Here is a 20,361-nt window from a genome sequence, read left to right on the forward strand (position 1 = left end):
TTTTAGTAGCCTTTTCACAGAATAATCACACTGTTTTACAGACCTATAAAAAAACCCCTTTTCTTTCTCTCTAAACTTCTCCTTTTCCAGGCTGGAAACCTTCCCTGCTAATCCACACTTTATATTAAGGGCACCACACGAGTCACAAATTACACTGGAAATTACACATCAGGGTCCTTTAAGCTTACAACTGTCTGCATGAAGTGTGGGTTCATGCTCTGCAGCCCACAGGGAGTCATTGGGTTATTCCCAGGGGAAAATCAAACCATATTAGCATCTCTTCCCTCTTCTCCACCTCCACTGAGAAGGAGGATTTTAACCTTCTGGCCTCCATGTGGGCCCTGATGCTGGGGAGCTGCAAATATAGTCCCTGCTTGCCACAGAGCATCATCCTTCTCCTCCTTTTATCCCAGTTATAGACACAGCATTTTAGGGAAAAAATGGATGTGCAGCTTTGGAGGAGAATCATTTAAAATGACAGCGGATGCAGGATTTCAAAAGGGCTCAGTATTGGCCTAAACTCCTCTTAAAAATAATTTAAAAAAAAAGACCTATTGAAACCTCTGAAAAATATTCCATATGAAAAGATAAAGAGCAAAAGGATGTTAGGGGAAGATCTCTGTGGCACTGCAAGGGAAGGAAGGCTGTGGCTGGCTTGGCTGCTCAGGGCAATCACTGTTTTATATAAAGATCTCCCATCAAGTGCAATCACTCGGTGAACTCCCACGCTCGAGGTGCAGACCAATATTCACGCTTGGTGGGTTGCAAAAATGCACCCACTCAGAGCTAGAGTGGAGATAAAGAGAGGGATCTGTGTGTGTGTGTGTGCAGGCAGACACAGGGAACATTTCCCTCTGCTGTGCTGAGCCAGTGGTCAATGTGAAACAGGTGTGCCCCACTCTTAGACATTCATTTCAGCTGATTTAAACTTTACAGTCTATCTGCATTGAGGATGTTTGGTGAGATAAGGGGAGATTTTAATAAAGTGTGAGAGGGTTGATAAAAAAAAAGCAGAGCTCAGAAAAAACAACACGTGAAAAAAACAGGCAAGAGTAGAGGACAAGAGAGGGGAGGAAAATTATGCAAAAGATGAGGAGTAAAAGCTTTAGTGGAATGATATCGTTGCCAGATTTTTTTCTTTTTTTATGGAGCTGATTTATGACATGCAGCTGCTTTTCTCTAACATTGAATGTCTGGTTACCTCTCCTTGAATTTTAAACTGTGTTTAAATGTCTACAAAATGTGAAGCTTATCTACTGTATGTACAGAGTGATAGCTGTGTGTGTGCACAGCCCACAGCAGTTTGGTTTCAAAGACAGAATGATATTTTTCCCAAAGCCAAGGACACTTGTATTTCAGTTTTCCTCCTGTGTGGATAAGCAAATGGCAGAGCAAAGCAATTGTGTGCTTTAACCATTGGACTTCATTGTCCCATTCCTGCAGCACTTACTGCTTTTCCTCTGGGTTTGATCCAACTTTCCTTCTACTCAGTGAAAGGTTTCCCATGAGTTCCAGGTGAATTAGATCAGGAAAGACAGAGCCAGTTCATAAAGTGGGACCTGACCTGCGTGTACTCAAATGTAAAGGGCGGTGAATTCATGGGAAAAGCTCCCTGTTGACTCCAGAGGATTGTGGAGCAGATGCAGACTCAACCAAATAACTGAATGAGCCACCTGTGACAGCAAACACCCTGTTCTCATCCATGCCTGGATGAGGGGGACAGAAGACATAACCTCTGGTTTTAGCATTTAGTTTGAATACACCCATAATATCCTCCATAGCTCTTGCCAATATCAAGGAGGATAATGCAGGATTAAGAAAGAGCAGGAGCTGAAGAATATTAAATTAATATTGGAAGTTCCACTCAGTCTAGAGCACAGTGAGTGTCTGACACTTTCAGGACCTGAGATCTCAGACAGCAAAGAATACACAAACCATCTTTTTGTGGTTTATTACAGGTCCCTCGAGTTCCCTCCTTAAGCAACCTCCAATAGGCTGCTATTACCAAATGCCTGAGTAAATTCCAATAAAGTTGAAGATCTTCATTTTATCACAAATATTGGCAAGAATTAAACCTGTTGTTTTTTTTTTTTCTTTTTTTCCCCTGTGTGCTGTTTTCCATGCTCACAGGCAGTGATTGTATTGACAGGACTGCTCCACATCAATATGAATGTCAGGGAAGTATTACAGGATTAGTTACAGACTGCCAGAGCACCTCTGGACTAAATCAGCTTATTGGTTCAAACAGGTGGAAGAAGATACCAAAAGAAGCAAAACAAAGTGGGCTCCTTGCTCACCTCCAGGAAAACAAGGAAAATGACCCAAAGGTGCAAAGATTAAATTTGACATTTCATTTTTTATACATATACAGATCTTTTTAGTCACCTCTTTAAAAATATTAGCTCTAGCCTTTGATTTCCAGCATCACATATGCTGGTGCTACGATGTCACAACGTTTTCAATGTCCCCACTGCTCTGACAGGGGCAGAGGCCAGAGCAGTGGGGACAGTGAAAACCCAAAAAAAACCAAAACCCCACTGTTTGTATAAAATACCATAAGAATTAAACACTCGGTTGTTCTTAATCCTTTTCACCTAGAGGAGAAAATAAGAGGACAAATCAAGTAAAGTCAAGTCTTTTAGGGCATATTTCCAGCTACACCTTTTCTTCCCAGAACATGCAATAAGTCTTTAAATGACATCCTAAATCTGATTGCCTTTGTAGCTGACCAGTAAGCCCCGTGGACAAATAGCAGATCTATTTTTGATATGACCTTAATAGTTTAAATCCTGCCATTAGGTACATGCACACAGCTCCCAGGGACATAGCAAGAGTTCTCCTTCATCTTGCAGTGCTGGTTTTGCTAATGATTAATTTTCAGTTCTGTAAGCTTAATGAAGACATTGTTTCCACTTATCTACAGGTCAGATGGCAACTGCAAAGCAACTTAGTTGTTAGATGGCTGTGGATTCCCTGCTGATATGTCTGATTATTTATGCACAGTGTGCATTTTTAATAGATGACCATATTAAATTATATGCTTCTCCCTTATTATTTCACGATTTTCAATGGTTTTTAATTCCTTTTCTTTGTAAGAAGGAAGGAACAATGACTCAGTCCTGCTAATGAAATACCTATGTACCATATCTGCATCTTTAAAATTATTGGAATTTCTTCCTTGAGGAATATCAAAGATCAATATCTTGAAATTGTTGATTTTTATCATGAAAATAAAGATGAGAAAATAAAGATGAGAAAGATGAGAAAGAAAGATTTTTATCATGAAAATAAAAATGAGCCCTTTTCTTTCTGAAAAGTGAGATTTTTCTTCTTTCTGAACTATTCTGAGAGATCCAGTCAAAACTTTTCACAGCAAGCCTCGTGCCCAGCTGAATTCCCTCCTGCACAAATCTCCTTTGTGCCAGTTCCACCCAGCTCCAGCTCTGAAAACTGATCTTCTCCAACATCACCAGGCAAACACCTGCACTCCATGCAGGTATCACCTCAGAGGGATAGGAAAACCTGTCCTGGGGTGCCAAAGAGCAACCCTGGTCCACCTCCAGAGCAGAGCATGTGGTTCAAGCAGGCTGGGAGGGAAGGAGGAAAGGCACAAAGACCCACAAAGCTGCTTTGTTGGGTTTAAATCTGTGTCTGAGCTGCCACTCCTTGACCTGCAATCACACAGGCACGTGGCAGCCAGCTTCTCCTTGGGACACAGAGTGTGGGGACACTGAGCTTGGAAATGAGATCCAGAGAGAAGGGTCTGTCAATTGCAGGAGAATTTTCTCACTTCTTTATAAATGTGACTACTACTGAAACGTTATTGAACTAAAAATAACCGAGCCAGTTCTAGCTCCAAATGTGATCAGCCCATAAATAGTGGGATAAACTCCTTCCAGGCACATCATGTACTTGATTTCCATTTGCAACACGTACTAAAGCTCTGCTTGTGCATAAGTAATGCCCACGGATGGGAGATGGCAAATTTTCCTTTTTCCACCACACAAACCACTCTCACCTCAGCGAGCACAGACACGATGCTGCTTTCACACACAGAGTGATCTTTGCTCTCTGAGCACTGCAAGAGCCACGGCTGCTTCTGTACAGGGGAGGTTTTAACACCAGAATTGCAGATTTCAAAAAGCAACATATGCTCACAGACAAAGGCAAGGCTGTGAGGAATTTATGGGGACCTTACATTTCCAGAACTGCTTAAAAGAAGCTCCATTTTCACCACACTCATCGACTGTGTGTGTTTGGGGTGGCAGGGGAGGCTCCAGAGCTCTTCATTTCCCTTCACCTTATTTTGCACTTCCAAGTCCTAACCCTGGGTTACAAATTTGATGGATCACAGTTTGTCTGCCATGATGTTAAGTTAAACAACAGTCTCATTCCACACAATAATTACTGCAAACAATTTCATTGTCTAAGGGGTGCTTTGCAAGGTTATGCATTAGCTAATGCTGCCTCTGTCACTGTTCATCACATGAATATTCCCTTTACCTGCTGTGTCTGTGTGTGCCTGAAAGAACTGTGGCATTTTTAATGGCATAATTTCCTGGGATGAACTGAAAATCAGCACAGCACAGCCTGCATTATTTATATGCTGAGTCCTACAAATGGCAAGGAAAATACTCCAGTTTTCCTGGAAATAAATATATTCATCATCCTGAAGCCTTGTGCACAGTAGACTTTATGTCACTGAAGGAATTTAATTACTACCTGAAAAGCATCTTCATTTTGCTAGATTTGTAACGAAAATAGAATGTCTAGACACATTATAATTTAAAGACAAAAGACTCCTTACCCACCCAAAAATACCCCATGTTGATAAATGTAGAAACATGCCCTACTGTTGCTGCTAATCAGTAGAAAATTCTTAGCATTTTTTACAGCATGAGATAAATTGTAGATTGAGCCAATTGGGAATACTAATGACAGAAGCCATAAAATATTTTGTAACATCAATTATGACTAAAGGAAAAGGACTTGCACCATAGATCAGCAGAATATTTTGCAGCCGTGCTTCATTTAAGACTATGATTTCTGAACATGATTTGGGAGTTGATTTGCCAAGAAGAATGTTCAGGAATATAAAATTGGCAGCTCTGCAACTGTGGTGCTTCTTCAATTCAGCTGTAGCTGCAGAATTGCCTTCGATGGGAGGCTGCAGGTCTGTGGAACCTGACAGATCACCAGACTCCAGCTGAGTTGCTCAAATCATACAGGACTCAATAATAAATGATCTGATTGCAGATAGAGCCTTAAAATGGTTATGTTACATTCAGTCCTCAACTAAAAAGCGATCTGAGAACTACAAAAGGACTTTTCCTTAAACTCAGATTTGTTTTTACATGTTCCTTATTGTTATGCCCAGACTACATCCCTGACCATGCTCCACAGGCAGATTCCAAGGAAATGCCAATTTCTGCCTTTTGACATGCAGGTCTTATCAGAGGAGGCCACTATTTTCTGCTTTACACTCTGTCACGTATTTCGAAACATCATTGTAACTTCACCAGCTTGTTTTTAAAAAATCTACTTATAGGGATCCTTCCATCCTGATGGAATTGCCATTTTAAAACCAGAGATGATAACCAGAGAAATAAATTGAAACGGGGACTGTGACAAGGAGAAAAGTTACATAGCAAAAAGGAAAAACCAGGCTCTTATTTTCTTCCCTTCTTCCTCTCCTTGACACAAAAATTATTTCCTTGCCCCAAAATAAACCAACCAGTAGATTCTGCACCAACACATTTAAAAGCAGCTGTCCTCCTCCTGCTGCAGAATGAATTCCCAATAGTTTTACACCACAGGAAAATAACTTCCCACCCAGATACCTCTTGTACTCCTCACACCAGCCTTGCTGCAGCTCCCCATTAAAGACAGACAATATTTGGTCACAAGGTGGTTAAATTAAATCTTTCCTCAATACAGAGGAGTTATCCACGTTCAGCCTACAGTGCTCCAGCCAGATAATGCTTTGCTAATGATGTCTGCAGTTAGATGACAAATCAGGCTATTTAAATTGCCTCAGCACATACATCCTTTACAGGCAGGGTATCCAGGTAACCATGCTAGCACGGCTTCGAGGTGGGAGGGAGAAAGCAAGAGCTAATTTCTTCAGCTAGGTGGAAAATTAATCCTGGAGAGATCTGGCTGGTTTGTTATGGTCAATTTAAAGGCAAAACGATTTAAAAGTAATTGTTTAAAAAGTGTTTTTAAGATAGGTGGTTAGGCAAGAAAGGACAAAATTACAGTTTTTCAAAAATACAATAATGGCTGTTTTTGTTCCTGAAAATAATTAAAAGTATTTAAAGGCCCTCAATAGGAAGCTTCAAATGCCAGGAAAATATCAGGGAGGAATGTCAAATGCTGCAACCAATCACCTTTTTGTAAATGTAATGCTAAATAAAATATAAAATGCTGGATTGCCTTGTTTTGTTTTGTTTTCCCTGAAACAAGTTCAGCAACATTTTCCATCCCTGGTCAAGGAAATGTTATTTCTGTATTAGATGCTGCTGTGGCCCCACTTGAGCCATGTTTGTTGATGTCCTTGAACACCTTTGAGAAGGTTTAGCTCATCAGTGATTTGCTTTGGGGGGACATGGGGGATATGGAAACTTTTCTGTGCCCTGGCCTGGGCTGAGGCTTGTTCAGGGTCTCAGCCTCCACTGTGGTCTCCAGTCTGGGTGCTCTGGATATCTTTGGACATCCTAAATATTTTAGGGAGGGGAAGGGGATTCCTCCAGCTGATTCACACACAGAAATGCTGGGATGAGACAAGAGAGCAGATTTTATTTCCTCTGCAGGCCAGGAGGGCCACAGCATTTGACCCCACACACAAGAAAGGGGTGGGACAGGGAAAGGACCCTCAGGCTGCCCCATCCCTAGGGGGCTCAGCTGTGGATTCTGCCCTGGCACTGCCACCTGGGCAGGCTTTTGCCATCTGCCAAGGCAAAGGAGCCACTCACACCCTGGTGTTGCTCCTCTCCTGATGCAGACCAGATTTTAAGTGTTCACTAAGTCTATTAAACAGGAAAATACAAACAATTTCTGACATCCCTTTCCTTGAAAACTATTTTGGAAAATATGACTCATTTACTGCTCTTCTAAACAGGAGAAGTAATATTTTCCAGCACTCCCTGAGGATGCATGTAACTAGAAGCTAAGCCAGATGTAGAAATGTCTGCAAAGGTTTTCATTCCTTTCATTAAAAAAAAAGAGAAGGAAAAAAAAAAAGAAATGAAAACTGTAAAAGAAGAGTCAAGGTATTATTGGGTTTTAAAGCACTGTTGGTCTTTTGATTACCCTTAAAATCAGATCAGATCACAAAGAAAACACAGCATATGACCAGCTAGAGAAGGTCACATTGCAAAAGCATGCAGGTGGTCTCATTTTTTAACAGTGAATGCAATAGAAGCACAAATCTTCCAGCCACCAAACAGCCTCTCCTGGCTTGGCAATTGCCATGTAGAATATCTGATGAACTCTGATGTCTCACTGCTCAAGGATAAAATCCCAGCAGGCAGGGGCTGTAGGAACAGCTACACAGCCAGAGAGGAAATATCTTGTATTATTCCAGCAACCACTTATTTTATTCACCAGAATTAAAACCTCTTCACGGACAAAAATTGGGAGTTTTTTTTCATCCCATAAAGGAATTTTAGATTTCTATAGAATCATTCAAAAGCAATTAAAATCCTGCTCCTGTTGATGGATTTGTATTCCTTGCTCACAGTGATGTCAGGCTTTGAAATTCAGGGCTGTTGAGTGCAATTCTTTGGGGCTTTGGAGTCACTGCTGAGTGCCAGAAAATATATTCCTTAAGTTCACAGATATTAAATAGCTTTGGTAACACCAAAATAGTTTCAATACATGTAGCTTTTAAATCTAGAAGACATTGCAATAAAGAATTTGTGCAATATCAGGCAATTCAATACATTTTTTAGGAGAAGGGAAAGATGAGAGAATCCAATAACATAATAAGAGTACAATTAGCTAAGAGGGATCAGGGAGCTTTTCCAAACTGTCCTACTGCAAGAGTGACAGGCTTACATTGCCAGGGAAATTATTAACAAAAAAAAATCCTTCAAACACAAGCAAGTAAACAACACAAACCCAGGATCTACATTAAAATTGTTCATAGTCCTCATCCATTTAAAGGTCTGTGTTATTTAAACCAGACAGTGAGCCTCCAACACCACTGTTTGCTTTGGCATCATTCTGTATAACAAAGGAAATTGTTGTTAAAAATGTGATTCAGATGTCAGCAACAGGAGGCTGTTCCCAATTGCAGAGACACAAAATGGCAGGATTCATGCTGCCGGGCCTGGAACTGAGGGATGAGCACTGATTTACAACCCTGAGCAAAAGGAGCCAGCCACACCAAGAATAACAGGGGTCTGGGCACCTCCTGCAGCCCAGGTACTGCATTCTGATCACTGACAAGGTTTTTCTCCTGCCAAAGGATGCAGCACAGAACAGCAAAAGTGTAGGGTGAACAATATTGGACCCAGAACAGAACATCAGCAAAGCACTGATCAGTGGTTATGATTATTGGCTTATCAGCACCACTGATGTCTTACTGAGACTGGCATCACCCCAGGAATCTGGTGTTTGTGGGCAAACAGGGCAATTTCTGCCCTTAGGCCACATTTAGACTTCAGAATCGCTGCAATGTTGCTCCTTGAAAGGCAAATGCAGACAAAATGAGTGAAATAAAGCTATAATCATGCTGCTGCCTGACAGGGACATTGTTAGTGGCCACTAGGCAGAACTGGCACAAGATATGGGCTGGCTCAAGATGATGAGAGCAAAATAAAGTCTTAATAAAGTCTTAATAAAGTCTTCAAGGACACCAGCAAAGCCCAGCTGAAGTCAGCAGGAGGAGACCTGTCCCTTGTGCTGCTGTTCTGGGTGCAGCTGGGCCCTCCAGCACAGTTTGGGGTTGGAGAGCTGCAGGGAGGGAGGGAATCATCATGGAGTAAACAAGGAGAGGCTGGACTGGTTTCCTGCTCTAATTTTGGGGTTATGTCACAGCCATTCCAATAGGAGGGATGGGACATGTGGAACCTGTGTTATATCAGGGACAGATCCTTTATCCCTCCCAGCATCACACCCTACACAGCAGGGAACAAGGGGAGGCAGAAAGGCAACAAGCAGTTCTTCAATTTGTTTTTTTTTCCATTTTCCTCCTCCTCTAAACTCTGAGTAATAGATACAAATAGCTGCTCTCCTGCAAAGCTTGTTTGAACTGTGGCTGCCAGGAAATGAAGGCAGTTGATGGGGGCCTGTAAAAGGCTGTTCATTAGTCCTGCCTTCTTTATGAGCTTCTTCAGTCCCAAAGCCAGATGGGTGTGGGAATGCAGCAGAGCAGGGGACTCCAGTGTTCAAAGAAATGACAGGATCCAGCCCTGCGAGGAATTCCTTCCCCATCCCTTCAGATGATGGGGTTAATTAATAACAGTTAATTAGTGATGTGTCAATCATCATGCGGTGCATGCCTGTGTGAGGAGAGCTGCCCCTCAGGGTGATGAGCATTAAGGCCTTCCCTGGAGAAAGTGCTTGTGACAATTTCTGAAGCCTCAGAGAGGATGTTTTAATCCCTTTATCTCAGGATTCACTTCTCACAGGAAACCACCTAGCAGAGGTAGCTAAAGAAATAATTGCTATGCTGTTGCCTTCAAGGTGAGTCTCTGGAGGACACAGGATGGTGGCAGGTGCCAGCTGTCCCCAGAGGGGAGCTCAGGCTGAAAGCACCTCAGAAACTGCCTCATCCTCAGTGATGGAGTACAGGAGCCCAGGGCAGAATGTGGGGGTATCACCTCTGCTGTGAAACACCCCGTGGCCATGCCAGACACCCCTGGGCCTGCTCTTCCCAGGGTAACTTCAGCAGGGACAGGCATTTGGACAGGAGCAGCGAGGAGCTCAGCTCCCATTCCCCTCTGCCAGCTGAGCATCCCAGGCTCTTGGCTGCCAGGACAGCCAGCCCATCTGCTCACATGGCACCCTGCCCGCTCACAAGTTGTCAGACAATTTCACGGGTGCCAAAAGAACCTGGACTTGAATAGGTGGCCTGGATCTGCTGCAGAATCCATCTCTCAGTGACTGCAAACAGAGCAGGGCCTGTCTGTGCTCACAGAGCCCAGGGCTGGGGGCTCACTCTGGACTGGCACTTCCCTCCACGCTGCAGCATGAGAGCTTTGCACTGCTCCAGGCAAAGCAGCAGTGCCCTGAGTGCTACTGAAGCACAGAAAAACCAGCTTCTGTACCAAAATACCCAGAGTATGCCAAGATAACTTCAAGCACCATGACAGCACTGGGCACAAAAGCCTGACTCTTGGAAGAGAAGCACAAGCAGAGCAGAAACCCCCGCGGCTCCCCACGGGCTGTGACAAGTAGGTCAGGCAGAGCATGAAAGGGCAAGGTTTGGGCTAAAATCCCAGTTACCCAGCTCCTGTACCTGAGAGGCTGTAAAAAAATTGGAGCTGGCTCTGGAAATAGGAAAATTAGGTAATGGGTAAAGCAGACTCTGCACTTGTGGTGGCACTGGGTCAAGCTGAAGGGACAGCTGCTGTCCCCACTTTTTCCAGGGCTGGCACAAATGCTTCTTGCTGCTCCCCATCCTTCTACTGCCAACAGCCCCTAGCCCCACATCTCAATCTTATGGAGAAAATCAGGATTTTGCTATAATTGTCTGCCATTGCCAGCCCACAAGGCAGAGCTGGCTCAGAGCTACAGCACTGCTCTCCCTCCTCTTGGCTGGGGCCCACTCAGGGCCCTGACACAAAACCTGGGTTTGCAACATGAAAGGCTGAAAAATCTCTGGGTTTTATGCCCTGGGAATCAGATTTTCTGCCTAATAAACCCCCTAAAGAATCAGATGCAAAAGAGGTTTGTCTGAAAATCTTGGCTGGGTTGTCTTAGAGTGGTGATTCAAACAGGCACAGAATATAGAAAACACAAATATACTGGGTCGAAATTCCCTTTTTGTGTATCATGAGATAGACTCAAACTAAATACAAGTCAATCATACTGGAAATCAAAGAAAATTATACCAATTATTGCCAGATTTCCCATTAAACCTACAGATTTATTTAAAATCTCCATCTCTTTTGCTGCTGGTGCCAGCTAATCAAAGCAGTTTAAAATCCATATACAGCCTGTGTGTAGCTGAGGTCTGTGTGCAATATTTCTGCTATTACAGGTCTCCATGGCCAGCCTCATGTGTCCTCTGGCCAGGTGAACACCCTGGCAGGAAGAATTTGGACTACCAATTAGCAAGGTTTACAAAAAGGGCCTTGAAGTGCAAACAGGATCACTTGGATGATGCTGCTGAGAACAGTATCTGGCTTATGTGCTGGCTTGGGGTGTTTTATTATCCATAGCACATAATCCTGCACTTTAAGCTGCTTCTATTTACAACAGTTTTGCTGTCCCCCTGCTACTCTCCAGCTCCCACACGTTTGCAGATGCTACTTACTCTGTGTTTCTGCTACTTCTTCACATGCAAATGAGTCCTTCAGGCTTTCTCACTTTTATTTACCCATATGCAGAATACTACAGCAGGGTGAAAAATTGTAAATTAAGAAGAAAAGTACTAAGACTATTGAAAAGGAAAAAAATAAAAACTCAGGAACTTTCAATGTGCCCTAACTCTGTGTTATTAACAGTTATTATGGCTATTTGAAACACACTTTTTTTGTTGCTTTACAGCAGTGAGTCACCCACAGCACCATGCCAAGGGCGTCATTTGGGTTTGTGCTGTGCCCTCTCTCCTGAGCTTTGCCAAACCTTCCTGTCCCGACCTGCAGGACAGGCTGTGGGTCTGTCCTAAATGCCACAGCATTTTTGCACTGTCCCAGACCACAGAGCTCTGCTGCCTGAACTGGTGACCTCTGAGAAGCTGGGCACAGGTCCTCAGTCCAACACTTGCTGTTTCATCAGATCCATTTCACTGCTGCTTATCTCCTGCCCCTTTGGATGGCCAGCAGCCCTAACTCAAAAACCTGTAGAAATGTTGAGGCTTAAATGAGCTGACAAACTTCAAACAAATCTTGGAGCAAGTGGCCAAATCCCCATTTGCCTCCTCCAAAGCGCTGGTGATCCCCAGAGCTATCTCTGTGTGAGATAAAGACCAGGGGCAGAGAAAGAGCAATTTAGCTCCATAAAACATCCAAAAATAACTCCTCCCAAAGGGCAACATGAGGATGGTGCAACTCATCCTCAGGACAAAGCCGTGTGTGCTGCTCCAGAGAGAAAACAGCCTGTGGTTTATGCCACAAGTCTTGCACAAATCATTTTCCCCTCCCTGAATTTCAGCCTCTGGAGACTACTTTAAGGATTATAAATTGTAGAGAAACAGAGACAAGTTCCCATGGAATGTTTCAGGGTAGCAGTATCTGCATATCCCACTGAAAACATTGTGGACACATTTTTTTTTTTGCTTAGATTTACTAGGACATCTTACCTCAGTGCTCTACCAGTCCCCTGTGTGCCAAGCCCTGCTACTCAGCAGTAAATTACAGACTGTGCATTTCATACCAGCTCTCTGCTTTTCTGCACCATTGATACATGGTAAACTGTGTGAAGTAAGGAACTGAGGAGCTAAAGTGCCTCTCTGATTAAAAGACAAAGCCACAGGATTGCACTTCTTGGTATGCAGAAAATTAAAGTGAAGAAGTGGCTTGATTAAAATCAGACACTGAAGATGGTTCTTTCCTAATATACTGTGGTAATGTAAAAAAAAAAGAAAAAAAAGAAAAGTTAGCTGCTGCAATAACTGGCTTTTAAAGAAAAAATAAACACCAGCATATCTTTGTTCCCAAAGACTAATTAGCAAGATTCTGTGAGTACCTAGAAGGCAGCTAATCAAGCAGAGACAATTCTGTACTGTAAAATGTGACTGCAGACTCAGGTCTCCCTTCAAACAGTGTTAAGGGGCAGGTACAGACAGCACCTGTGCCCATTTGTGTCAGTGTAAGACAAGAGCAAAAAGAGATATTGAGCATTCTGTTATCATCTGGAAAAAACAGCGCAGCAAACGAGCTGAGGAGAAATGGAAGGCTGTGCAAAAAGCCCCAGACAGAGATTGTGGTGTTGGCATTTCTGTGAGCTGCAGAGCAAAGTCTTCTCTGTCAGGAGCTGAAGGTGCCATGGGGAAGTCAGGAGGGAAGGATTTTGGAGATAATTCACCAGGAGTGGTGGATAGCAGCTTCTCAGTGCTGGGAAGGAGCTGAACCCCATGGAGATGGTGATATCCAGCAAACAGCCCTGGTTTGATTGAAGAAGGTCTGGTCCCTCCCAGCACTGGGACTCACATTGCCCAGTCCTGGCTTAGAGCAGATCCTGCCCTGCTCCAGGAGGGGATAATGCAGGGCCAGCACAGCAGAGCTGCTGCCCAGAGAGGGAAGGAGGTTTATCTTCCCCTCCTGGTGCTGGCACGCTGAAATCTGCTGTCACAGGTCCCTGCAGACCCTAATCTGAACTGACAACCTTTGAACTACCTGGGCTTGCAGACACTGACTCTGGGGTCATTCCATGAACTTGTTTGCAGAATTTGAGAACAAATTGCTCCTGAGCTGGATGGGATTGATCAATATTCCAACCAGCAGTTGCTGAGCTGTGGCAAGGGGAAATGCAGAGCACACTGGTGGACAGAGATTGGATTTCACTGCTGTCCAGGGCCATCAGTCAGCCTCAATCCTGATCCAGCTCCCCTTGAAGTCACCACAAATTTTCCAATCTGCATAAATGAGATTTGGACCAGAGGCACTGCTGAGTCCTGAAACACAATTGGCACTGAAATACTGAAGAAGTCTGATCTCATGAACAGGATTAGTTATAAAAGAGAAAAACAGTTCATGCATAATATACCAAAAGTTAAAGAGCTAAAATACTACACAGCATCCTCCACTGTCCTTATTTAGGACCACATTCAGATCTCATGCACTTTAAATATCAAAGGATATAATTCATCCAGTTAACTCCAGATTTATTCCTGATATAAGTACAATCAAATGTGCCTATCAGTCTCATTCAGGTAAACATTTCAGCAGGGATTTGGCTGGCAAGGATTTGAATGCCCTTAAAAAGCCCCAAATCTCATGGATGAGGTCCATAGAATATCTGATTACTGATTATTCCTTGCAGCAGCAATGAAAGCACTTCCTCTTCATGATATAACAAGAGCATTCCTGGCAATTTTAAAATACTCCTACATGAACTGAGTGCTGGGATTGCCACTTTCAGCCTTTCCAAGCAGTTCATTGAACCTCAGCTCTCCAGTGACCCACCTTGCACAGAGGCAGTGAGTGGCACAGTGACACTGCTCAGCCCAGGGACAAACCTCAGAGGCTGGGCTGTGCTTTGACCAGCGGCCATCAGCTGGGTGCCACACAGCACATTCCAGAGTGCCAAAGCGCTAATCCTGCAAGGCTCCTAGCAAGGCAGCTACTGGATGCACATCTCACTTCTCTAGCTGCTCAGAGAAAACACTGCAATTTGATTTAATTGCTATGTTGACTTATAACAGTGTGTTTATACTGGATGCCTGCCAGCTCACATGTAACAGGTTGGCAAAACGTATTTCCTCAAAACAGCATGAGATGCGCTGTAATAAGGAAAGCAATCTTTCAGCAGCCTCCATCCTGGAGTTCATTTCAACTCCTCTGGCTTGGAAGCAGTGCCACCAGTGCAGAAGGATTGCACCACCCTAATTGATATGATAATCAAGCCTGGAGGCTGCACTTCCCAGGTACAACAGCCACAACTTCAGACAGGGGATAGAACTGTGGGAAATGAAAGTGATTAACAGTTGTTTGCATTACAGGGATTGTTTGGACTATTTAATATCCCCATCAAAGGATGCATTATTTGTTGAACAGTCCTAAAAGCAAATCAAAGAGAACCTTGAAGAATGTTGCTAATCCTTTGTCACTCTAAGGATGACACCTAAAAACCAGTGAAAAGCTGTGCCTTGCCAATTGAAACAAAAATCACTGAATCATATTCTCATTTACAATGGGAAAGACCCCTAAGATCATTGAGTCCAACCACTAACACAGCTCTGCCAAGCCCAGCTCCCAGCTCAACACCCAGCACACGGCGTTGAGCACTAAACCACATCTCCAGGTGTCACATCCACACCTCTGAGGGACAGTATTAGCTTTTCCATGACCTTGGCTGCTTGATGCCAGCCCAGCTGTGTCTTTGAGCCATGAGATAGCTCCGGGAACATTGCAGCGCTGAAAGGTGGGTGTGCTTGTTTCAGCAGAGAAGCAGTTTGCCCCAGACTGTGGCTACCAGCCAGTTCTGTGGCTGGCACTGGGATGGGTCAGGGCCCTGAAGGCTGCAGGAACATGGAGATGCTCCCATGGGCAGCATTATTTCCACAGCAGCAAGTTTCAGGAGGGAGAGTGAAAGTTACAAATAACACAGTCAGCAGTGTTTGATCAGTTAATGAATGCTCATGATTCACGGGGACTGGATTTCAAACCCCAAAATCCTCTTCTGGCCTGCTATCCCCCTGAGACTAATTGGCTCTACTTTATTAAAGACTTGAACTGCAAATTTCATCTACTGGAAGAAAAGTCATGTGGCTCTTTCTAATCCTGTACTGTGACTTGTAAAATCAGAAGAAAAGAAAGAAGATGTTAAAAATATCAAGTAAAATCTAAAGCTGGAACCAAAACTGGCTTTTAAGTGTTCAATCAAAACTGAGTTCACTAGATACAGTAGTATTTCTTTGAATGGAACAAATAAGCCTCAAAGATTTTATAATGAATACCCCTTGCACACATTTGTACAATGCAGTCTATAAAAATGGGAATGAGAGATGTCGTTCCTAAACACAGACCACAGGACGCTTTTCTCACAACTCCAATAACAAGGTATAATTTCCTATCTGATCCTATTTGGCTTTTCCATAAGGAACTGTAAAAACCTCTCTCAAATTCCTGGCACCAGTGTGTGCAATAGGAATCCTAATGCTGGCTCTGCTGGAGCAGAATTTCCCTCTTCAAGAATAAAGCCTTGGGAGGAAAAAAATTGTGTGTTGGTTTTGTGGCTGAGCCAGCTATTTAACTCCACGAGCCAGCAGAAACAAAGGGAAACCAAATAAAACTACAAAGCTACAAATGCTCCTTTTGGACAAGTGAGCCAAAAATCTTTTGACATTTATGGCTCTACCCATCCCTACCTGATAAGTCATACAGAAAGCTGCAACTGCAGATATCAGCAGTCATGGAAATAAATTTTATTATGTTGTATGTACAGTACTAGTACAGTTAGATACACTAATCATGGGAGGAGGGAGGTTGCTATTTTTTTCCTGTCCCATATGGTAATAATTTTGTATGATTGAACTGTTATGAGCTAAATAAAAGTACACATTAACTGTAAGATACATTGCAAATACATTAAATCTTCCCTGGAGTTTTAGCAAATACTTGCTTTTTCTATCATGCATTTGGAATTATTATTACTGGGCCATAGGATTTATAAATAGATTTGGCTTCTTCTGCAATACTTTATGGGCAATTATTTCAGAAATGAAGATGCAGAGCCATGGATAAATAAAATAATTGCAGCTGATCAGGCTTTATTTACTGCTATCACATTTCCCTGACTGCTACACTTCCCTCATTTGCTCCACTAGCCTGAATCAATGACCAGATGAAGAGCTGTCAGTTAATGTCAGACACAGAGCAAAAGATGCCAAAGGCTGATTCTCATTTCCCCATTTCCAAATTCTGCCTGGGCTTTTCGGAGCTGGCTTTCTCCCTGGATAAATTCAGCATGGAATTGGGAGGCTGGGAAAGGGCAGAGCCAGTCAGAGGAGCTCTGCAGTGTGCTCAGCAGTTTTCCAGGGAGCACATTTTGCTGTGGCTGCCCTGTGGAAGGCACTGCCAAAGGTCTGGAGAGCTCCCCTCCCATGAGCAGATGCCCAGCTGTGTCAGGGAAGGGCTGGCATGGTCTCTGCTATCTGCTGCAATCCCACTCCAACAGGTATTAATTCAGTTTGGAAGACACTGAGTACAGCTTTGTGTGGCAAAAACAGCTTTCCAGGCAATTCCAGCAGATCAAATCCAAGCAGAGCCTGGGAATGGCCTCATGTCTACAGAATAGAGATCTCAGACAGGATGGGAAACTCTGGATTATCAATATTCCTTGGGATCAGGCTTGAAATCCTACACTCAGCCCTATCTAATAGTTGTGTTACCTGGGGTTCAGGAAGGAGGCTGCTTGTCTGAAGAGGCTTATCAAGTCATGAGGAAAAAAAATGTGATTTCTGCTGCTTTGAAAAGCCACGGAGCTGATAACACAGAAACAAGTGAAATGTGTGATGCACCAGGTGGAGACAACCTGAGTACCCACCAAGAGCTTCCTTCAATGAGCTCATCTCAGAAGTAGCCATCAGGATGACATTTTATGGCTCTCAAATAAACTACTTAGAAAAAAATTGTCTGCCAGCCCTGATGAGCAGAAATGTCTCTGAGCTACCTACAGCCTCCTGTCCTGGGAAGGAACATCCAGCTTTGTGAGGCTGGACAAAAAGGATACCCTATAGAAAAGGGGAAGCACAAAAAACATCATGGAAACTGTCCAGGGCCTTAAGAAGATCCTACAAGCATAAGTCTCATAGATTTAAAGCCTGTTTTTTAGTTTTTATATTTTCTTTATTTCATTCTAGGCTGCTTATTTCTGTATAAAGAAATGATGCTGCAAACCTTTCCAAGAACTTCATCAACCACAGTCCATAAGGTGGAGAAAGAGGCCAGTGGGACCAGATGCCAAAGGAGCTAGGAAGATTTATGCTAGCTGAGCATCTGGCTCCCTGTTCCCTGTTATCAGAGTGAAGACAAATGCTTGCAAACGCCCTCATTCCAAATCACTAATGTGTTCAGCCACACTCAGCACAATTGCAGCAGTGCTGCTCCTGGAAGGTGTGCTGCCTGGAAAAGCAGCTGCTGAATGCTCCTTCCAGGGGTTTATGCAGTGCAAAGAGCAGTGAGAAAAGAGGGGGTTGCTGCCCCTCAAATCAAGCCAAGGGAATGGTTAAGACATGATCATTTTCTGTTATTGTTCTAGTGGGTGGTAGTAACTGCTTCTACACAGGGACCTGGCTACACCTCTGTTGTCATCCATCACCTTGCTGGGGCTGTGCATTGTGCAGTATTTTGATTTGACCTCATTAGCACTCCCAGGATCACAATGTCATAGCAATGACAAAGGCTGAGATTATCTGCATCTGAGGAGATGTAGAAGGAGGATGTCACACACTATGTGAAAATCCAACAGAGCAGCCACGACTCTGCCAAATACTCAAAGGCAGCCTGAATCCCCCAGCTCTTGTGGGACAAGAAATGATTAGGAATTGTGCCTGTATGCATCAAACCTGCAGATAAAGGGGATGGGCTCATGCCCTGGTGATCTAAGCCCTCAGGGAGAGCACAGGGAGAGGAAGGGCAGATGCTGGAGCAGATGCTCTCTGCTACCACCTTCCCTCTGAGCTGCCAGTATCATCTGTGCTGCCTCCAGCCTCACCCAGGCAGCCAGCAATCCCCTAGAAACATGGAGAGATTTGTGTGCCATTTGGGAAATGACACAGAGGCATTTGGCCTGTGCAGAAATGCCTTGTACTCTCTGGAAGTTCACAGGATTTTCTTGTGATTCCCAGGATAGAGGCACATAGGGAGGGCTCCTGCTCAAACTTGGGTCAAAGGAAGGTCAGACCAATTTTTTGACCCTTCTGGCAGTCAAATAAAATCAAGTCAAATCTGTACTTGTCTGAAGTCAATCTACAGCAAAATCTGTTGTGGAACAGGGAATTTCTCAGTCTTTAACCAGCAGCTCCCCCCTGAGCTGTGCTCCCCACTACAGTTCTAACACATATTCTAAACCTCCCATTCTCAGCTACTTTAGTCCTCTATGGATAATCTTAGAGGAAATTAACTGAACTTCCCCACAGTGGGAACAGAAAAAGGAAATGAATTTATGATTCCAGTGGTATCCTTGACACAGATCCTGAATAGCTCCATTAAACACTTTGCAGCCTGGGGTGTCTTTGCTGAACCCTCTACAGCAAGCACAGAGTCATTTTCCTTCTTACAACACAAACATACAGGTCAGGATTCAGGAGTCTGTTTTGTATCTGAATAACTTCTCTCATCTCAATGGGATCCAGGCAGGCACAAATCAAGGCTGCATAATCCTAGTCCTTCCCTTTCTCTCCAGAGTCATTACCTTGCAGTATCACTCTTGGATAAACTCATTTTCACAGACTCAGCATAGACTCAGTGAAATGACTAATACAACTCTTTAATGCAAAAAACAATAAATCAACTGATTAAATTCTAATTTATCAGACAAATACTCTTCAGCTCTTCCCAAAGCTGTTCTGAATCATCTCTCTTGTCTGGCCATGCTCCAGAGGAGCGCTGACACTAGATAAAGCTCAGACCTGTGGAATAAGTTTACATAAGATAGAAATGCTGAGAACATCCTGTATTTATGACAGGAGATTTCACAGAGATCAGAGTGAAGAACATTCCTGAGAAGACTGTAATGTCTCTGAAGCCTCCTCAGCATCTCTTCCCAAGACCAGCCTAGCAGGACTAGGGATCAACAGACCCTGAAGCTCCAGGCTCAGCAGCAAGGCTCAGGAACCTGACACATTAACCTTGGGAGATCCTACAGCAAAATTTAACAGCTGAGAAAATGGCTGCTCCACCACAATTCCACATTTTAAATCACAGACTTTTTAAACTTACTTCATTGGTTTAAACAATGCTTGTCCATAGTTCTGGAATGTCATGATCAGCTTCAGCTGGGTGCCTCCTGATTTCATTGCTGTGGGGGAAAACACAAAAGAGCTTTAAAATGAGACATGTGGATCTACTGACACTCATTTTCCTGGAAACCAAATCATATCTGCTGTTCTCTGTATCAGTTCAGCCCTGTGGCATCAGAGTGATCAGGGCCATCCCAGCTGGGCAGCAGATTATTCAGCAGAGTACAGGCAAGAGCTTTGAGTGCTGACCAGGGCTAAACATGGATTGTATTTCCTGACCATTTTTTGCCTTTTTCTGGCCATCATGGGCTCCATAAGCATCCCGGGTGAACAGTACCCATAGGAGCAGAGAATTGGAGTCTTGTTTTCTCCATCTCTTGCTTTTGGAGTCCCTTTTAACAAGGGAGTCACACTGGGAAAGGAGATGGGGTTCTCTCAGAGACAGCTGCAGCTGGGATGTACAGCCCAGTGCACAGCAGACAGCTCCTTAATTAAAACTATGAGCAGATACTGTAGCAATCTCTGATCTCTGCTGTGATTTTAATAAGTGTTCCTGAGCAGCAGAG

General features: G+C 43.6%; 1 protein-coding gene across 1 annotated transcript in view; it reads right to left on the minus strand.

Moving 5' to 3' along the window:
* The window catches only part of FAM20C (FAM20C golgi associated secretory pathway kinase), a 58,084-nt gene that overhangs the window by 25,707 nt on the left and 12,016 nt on the right, over positions 1-20,361 (minus strand). Inside the window, exon 3 of the mRNA XM_036392345.2 lies at positions 19,776-19,854. Coding sequence (XP_036248238.1) covers positions 19,776-19,854 — 79 coding nt within the window. The remainder of the gene's footprint in view (positions 1-19,775; positions 19,855-20,361) is intronic.

Source organism: Molothrus ater, chromosome 16 (genome assembly GCF_012460135.2).
Source record: "Molothrus ater isolate BHLD 08-10-18 breed brown headed cowbird chromosome 16, BPBGC_Mater_1.1, whole genome shotgun sequence".
Taxonomy (NCBI): Eukaryota; Metazoa; Chordata; class Aves; order Passeriformes; family Icteridae; genus Molothrus; species Molothrus ater.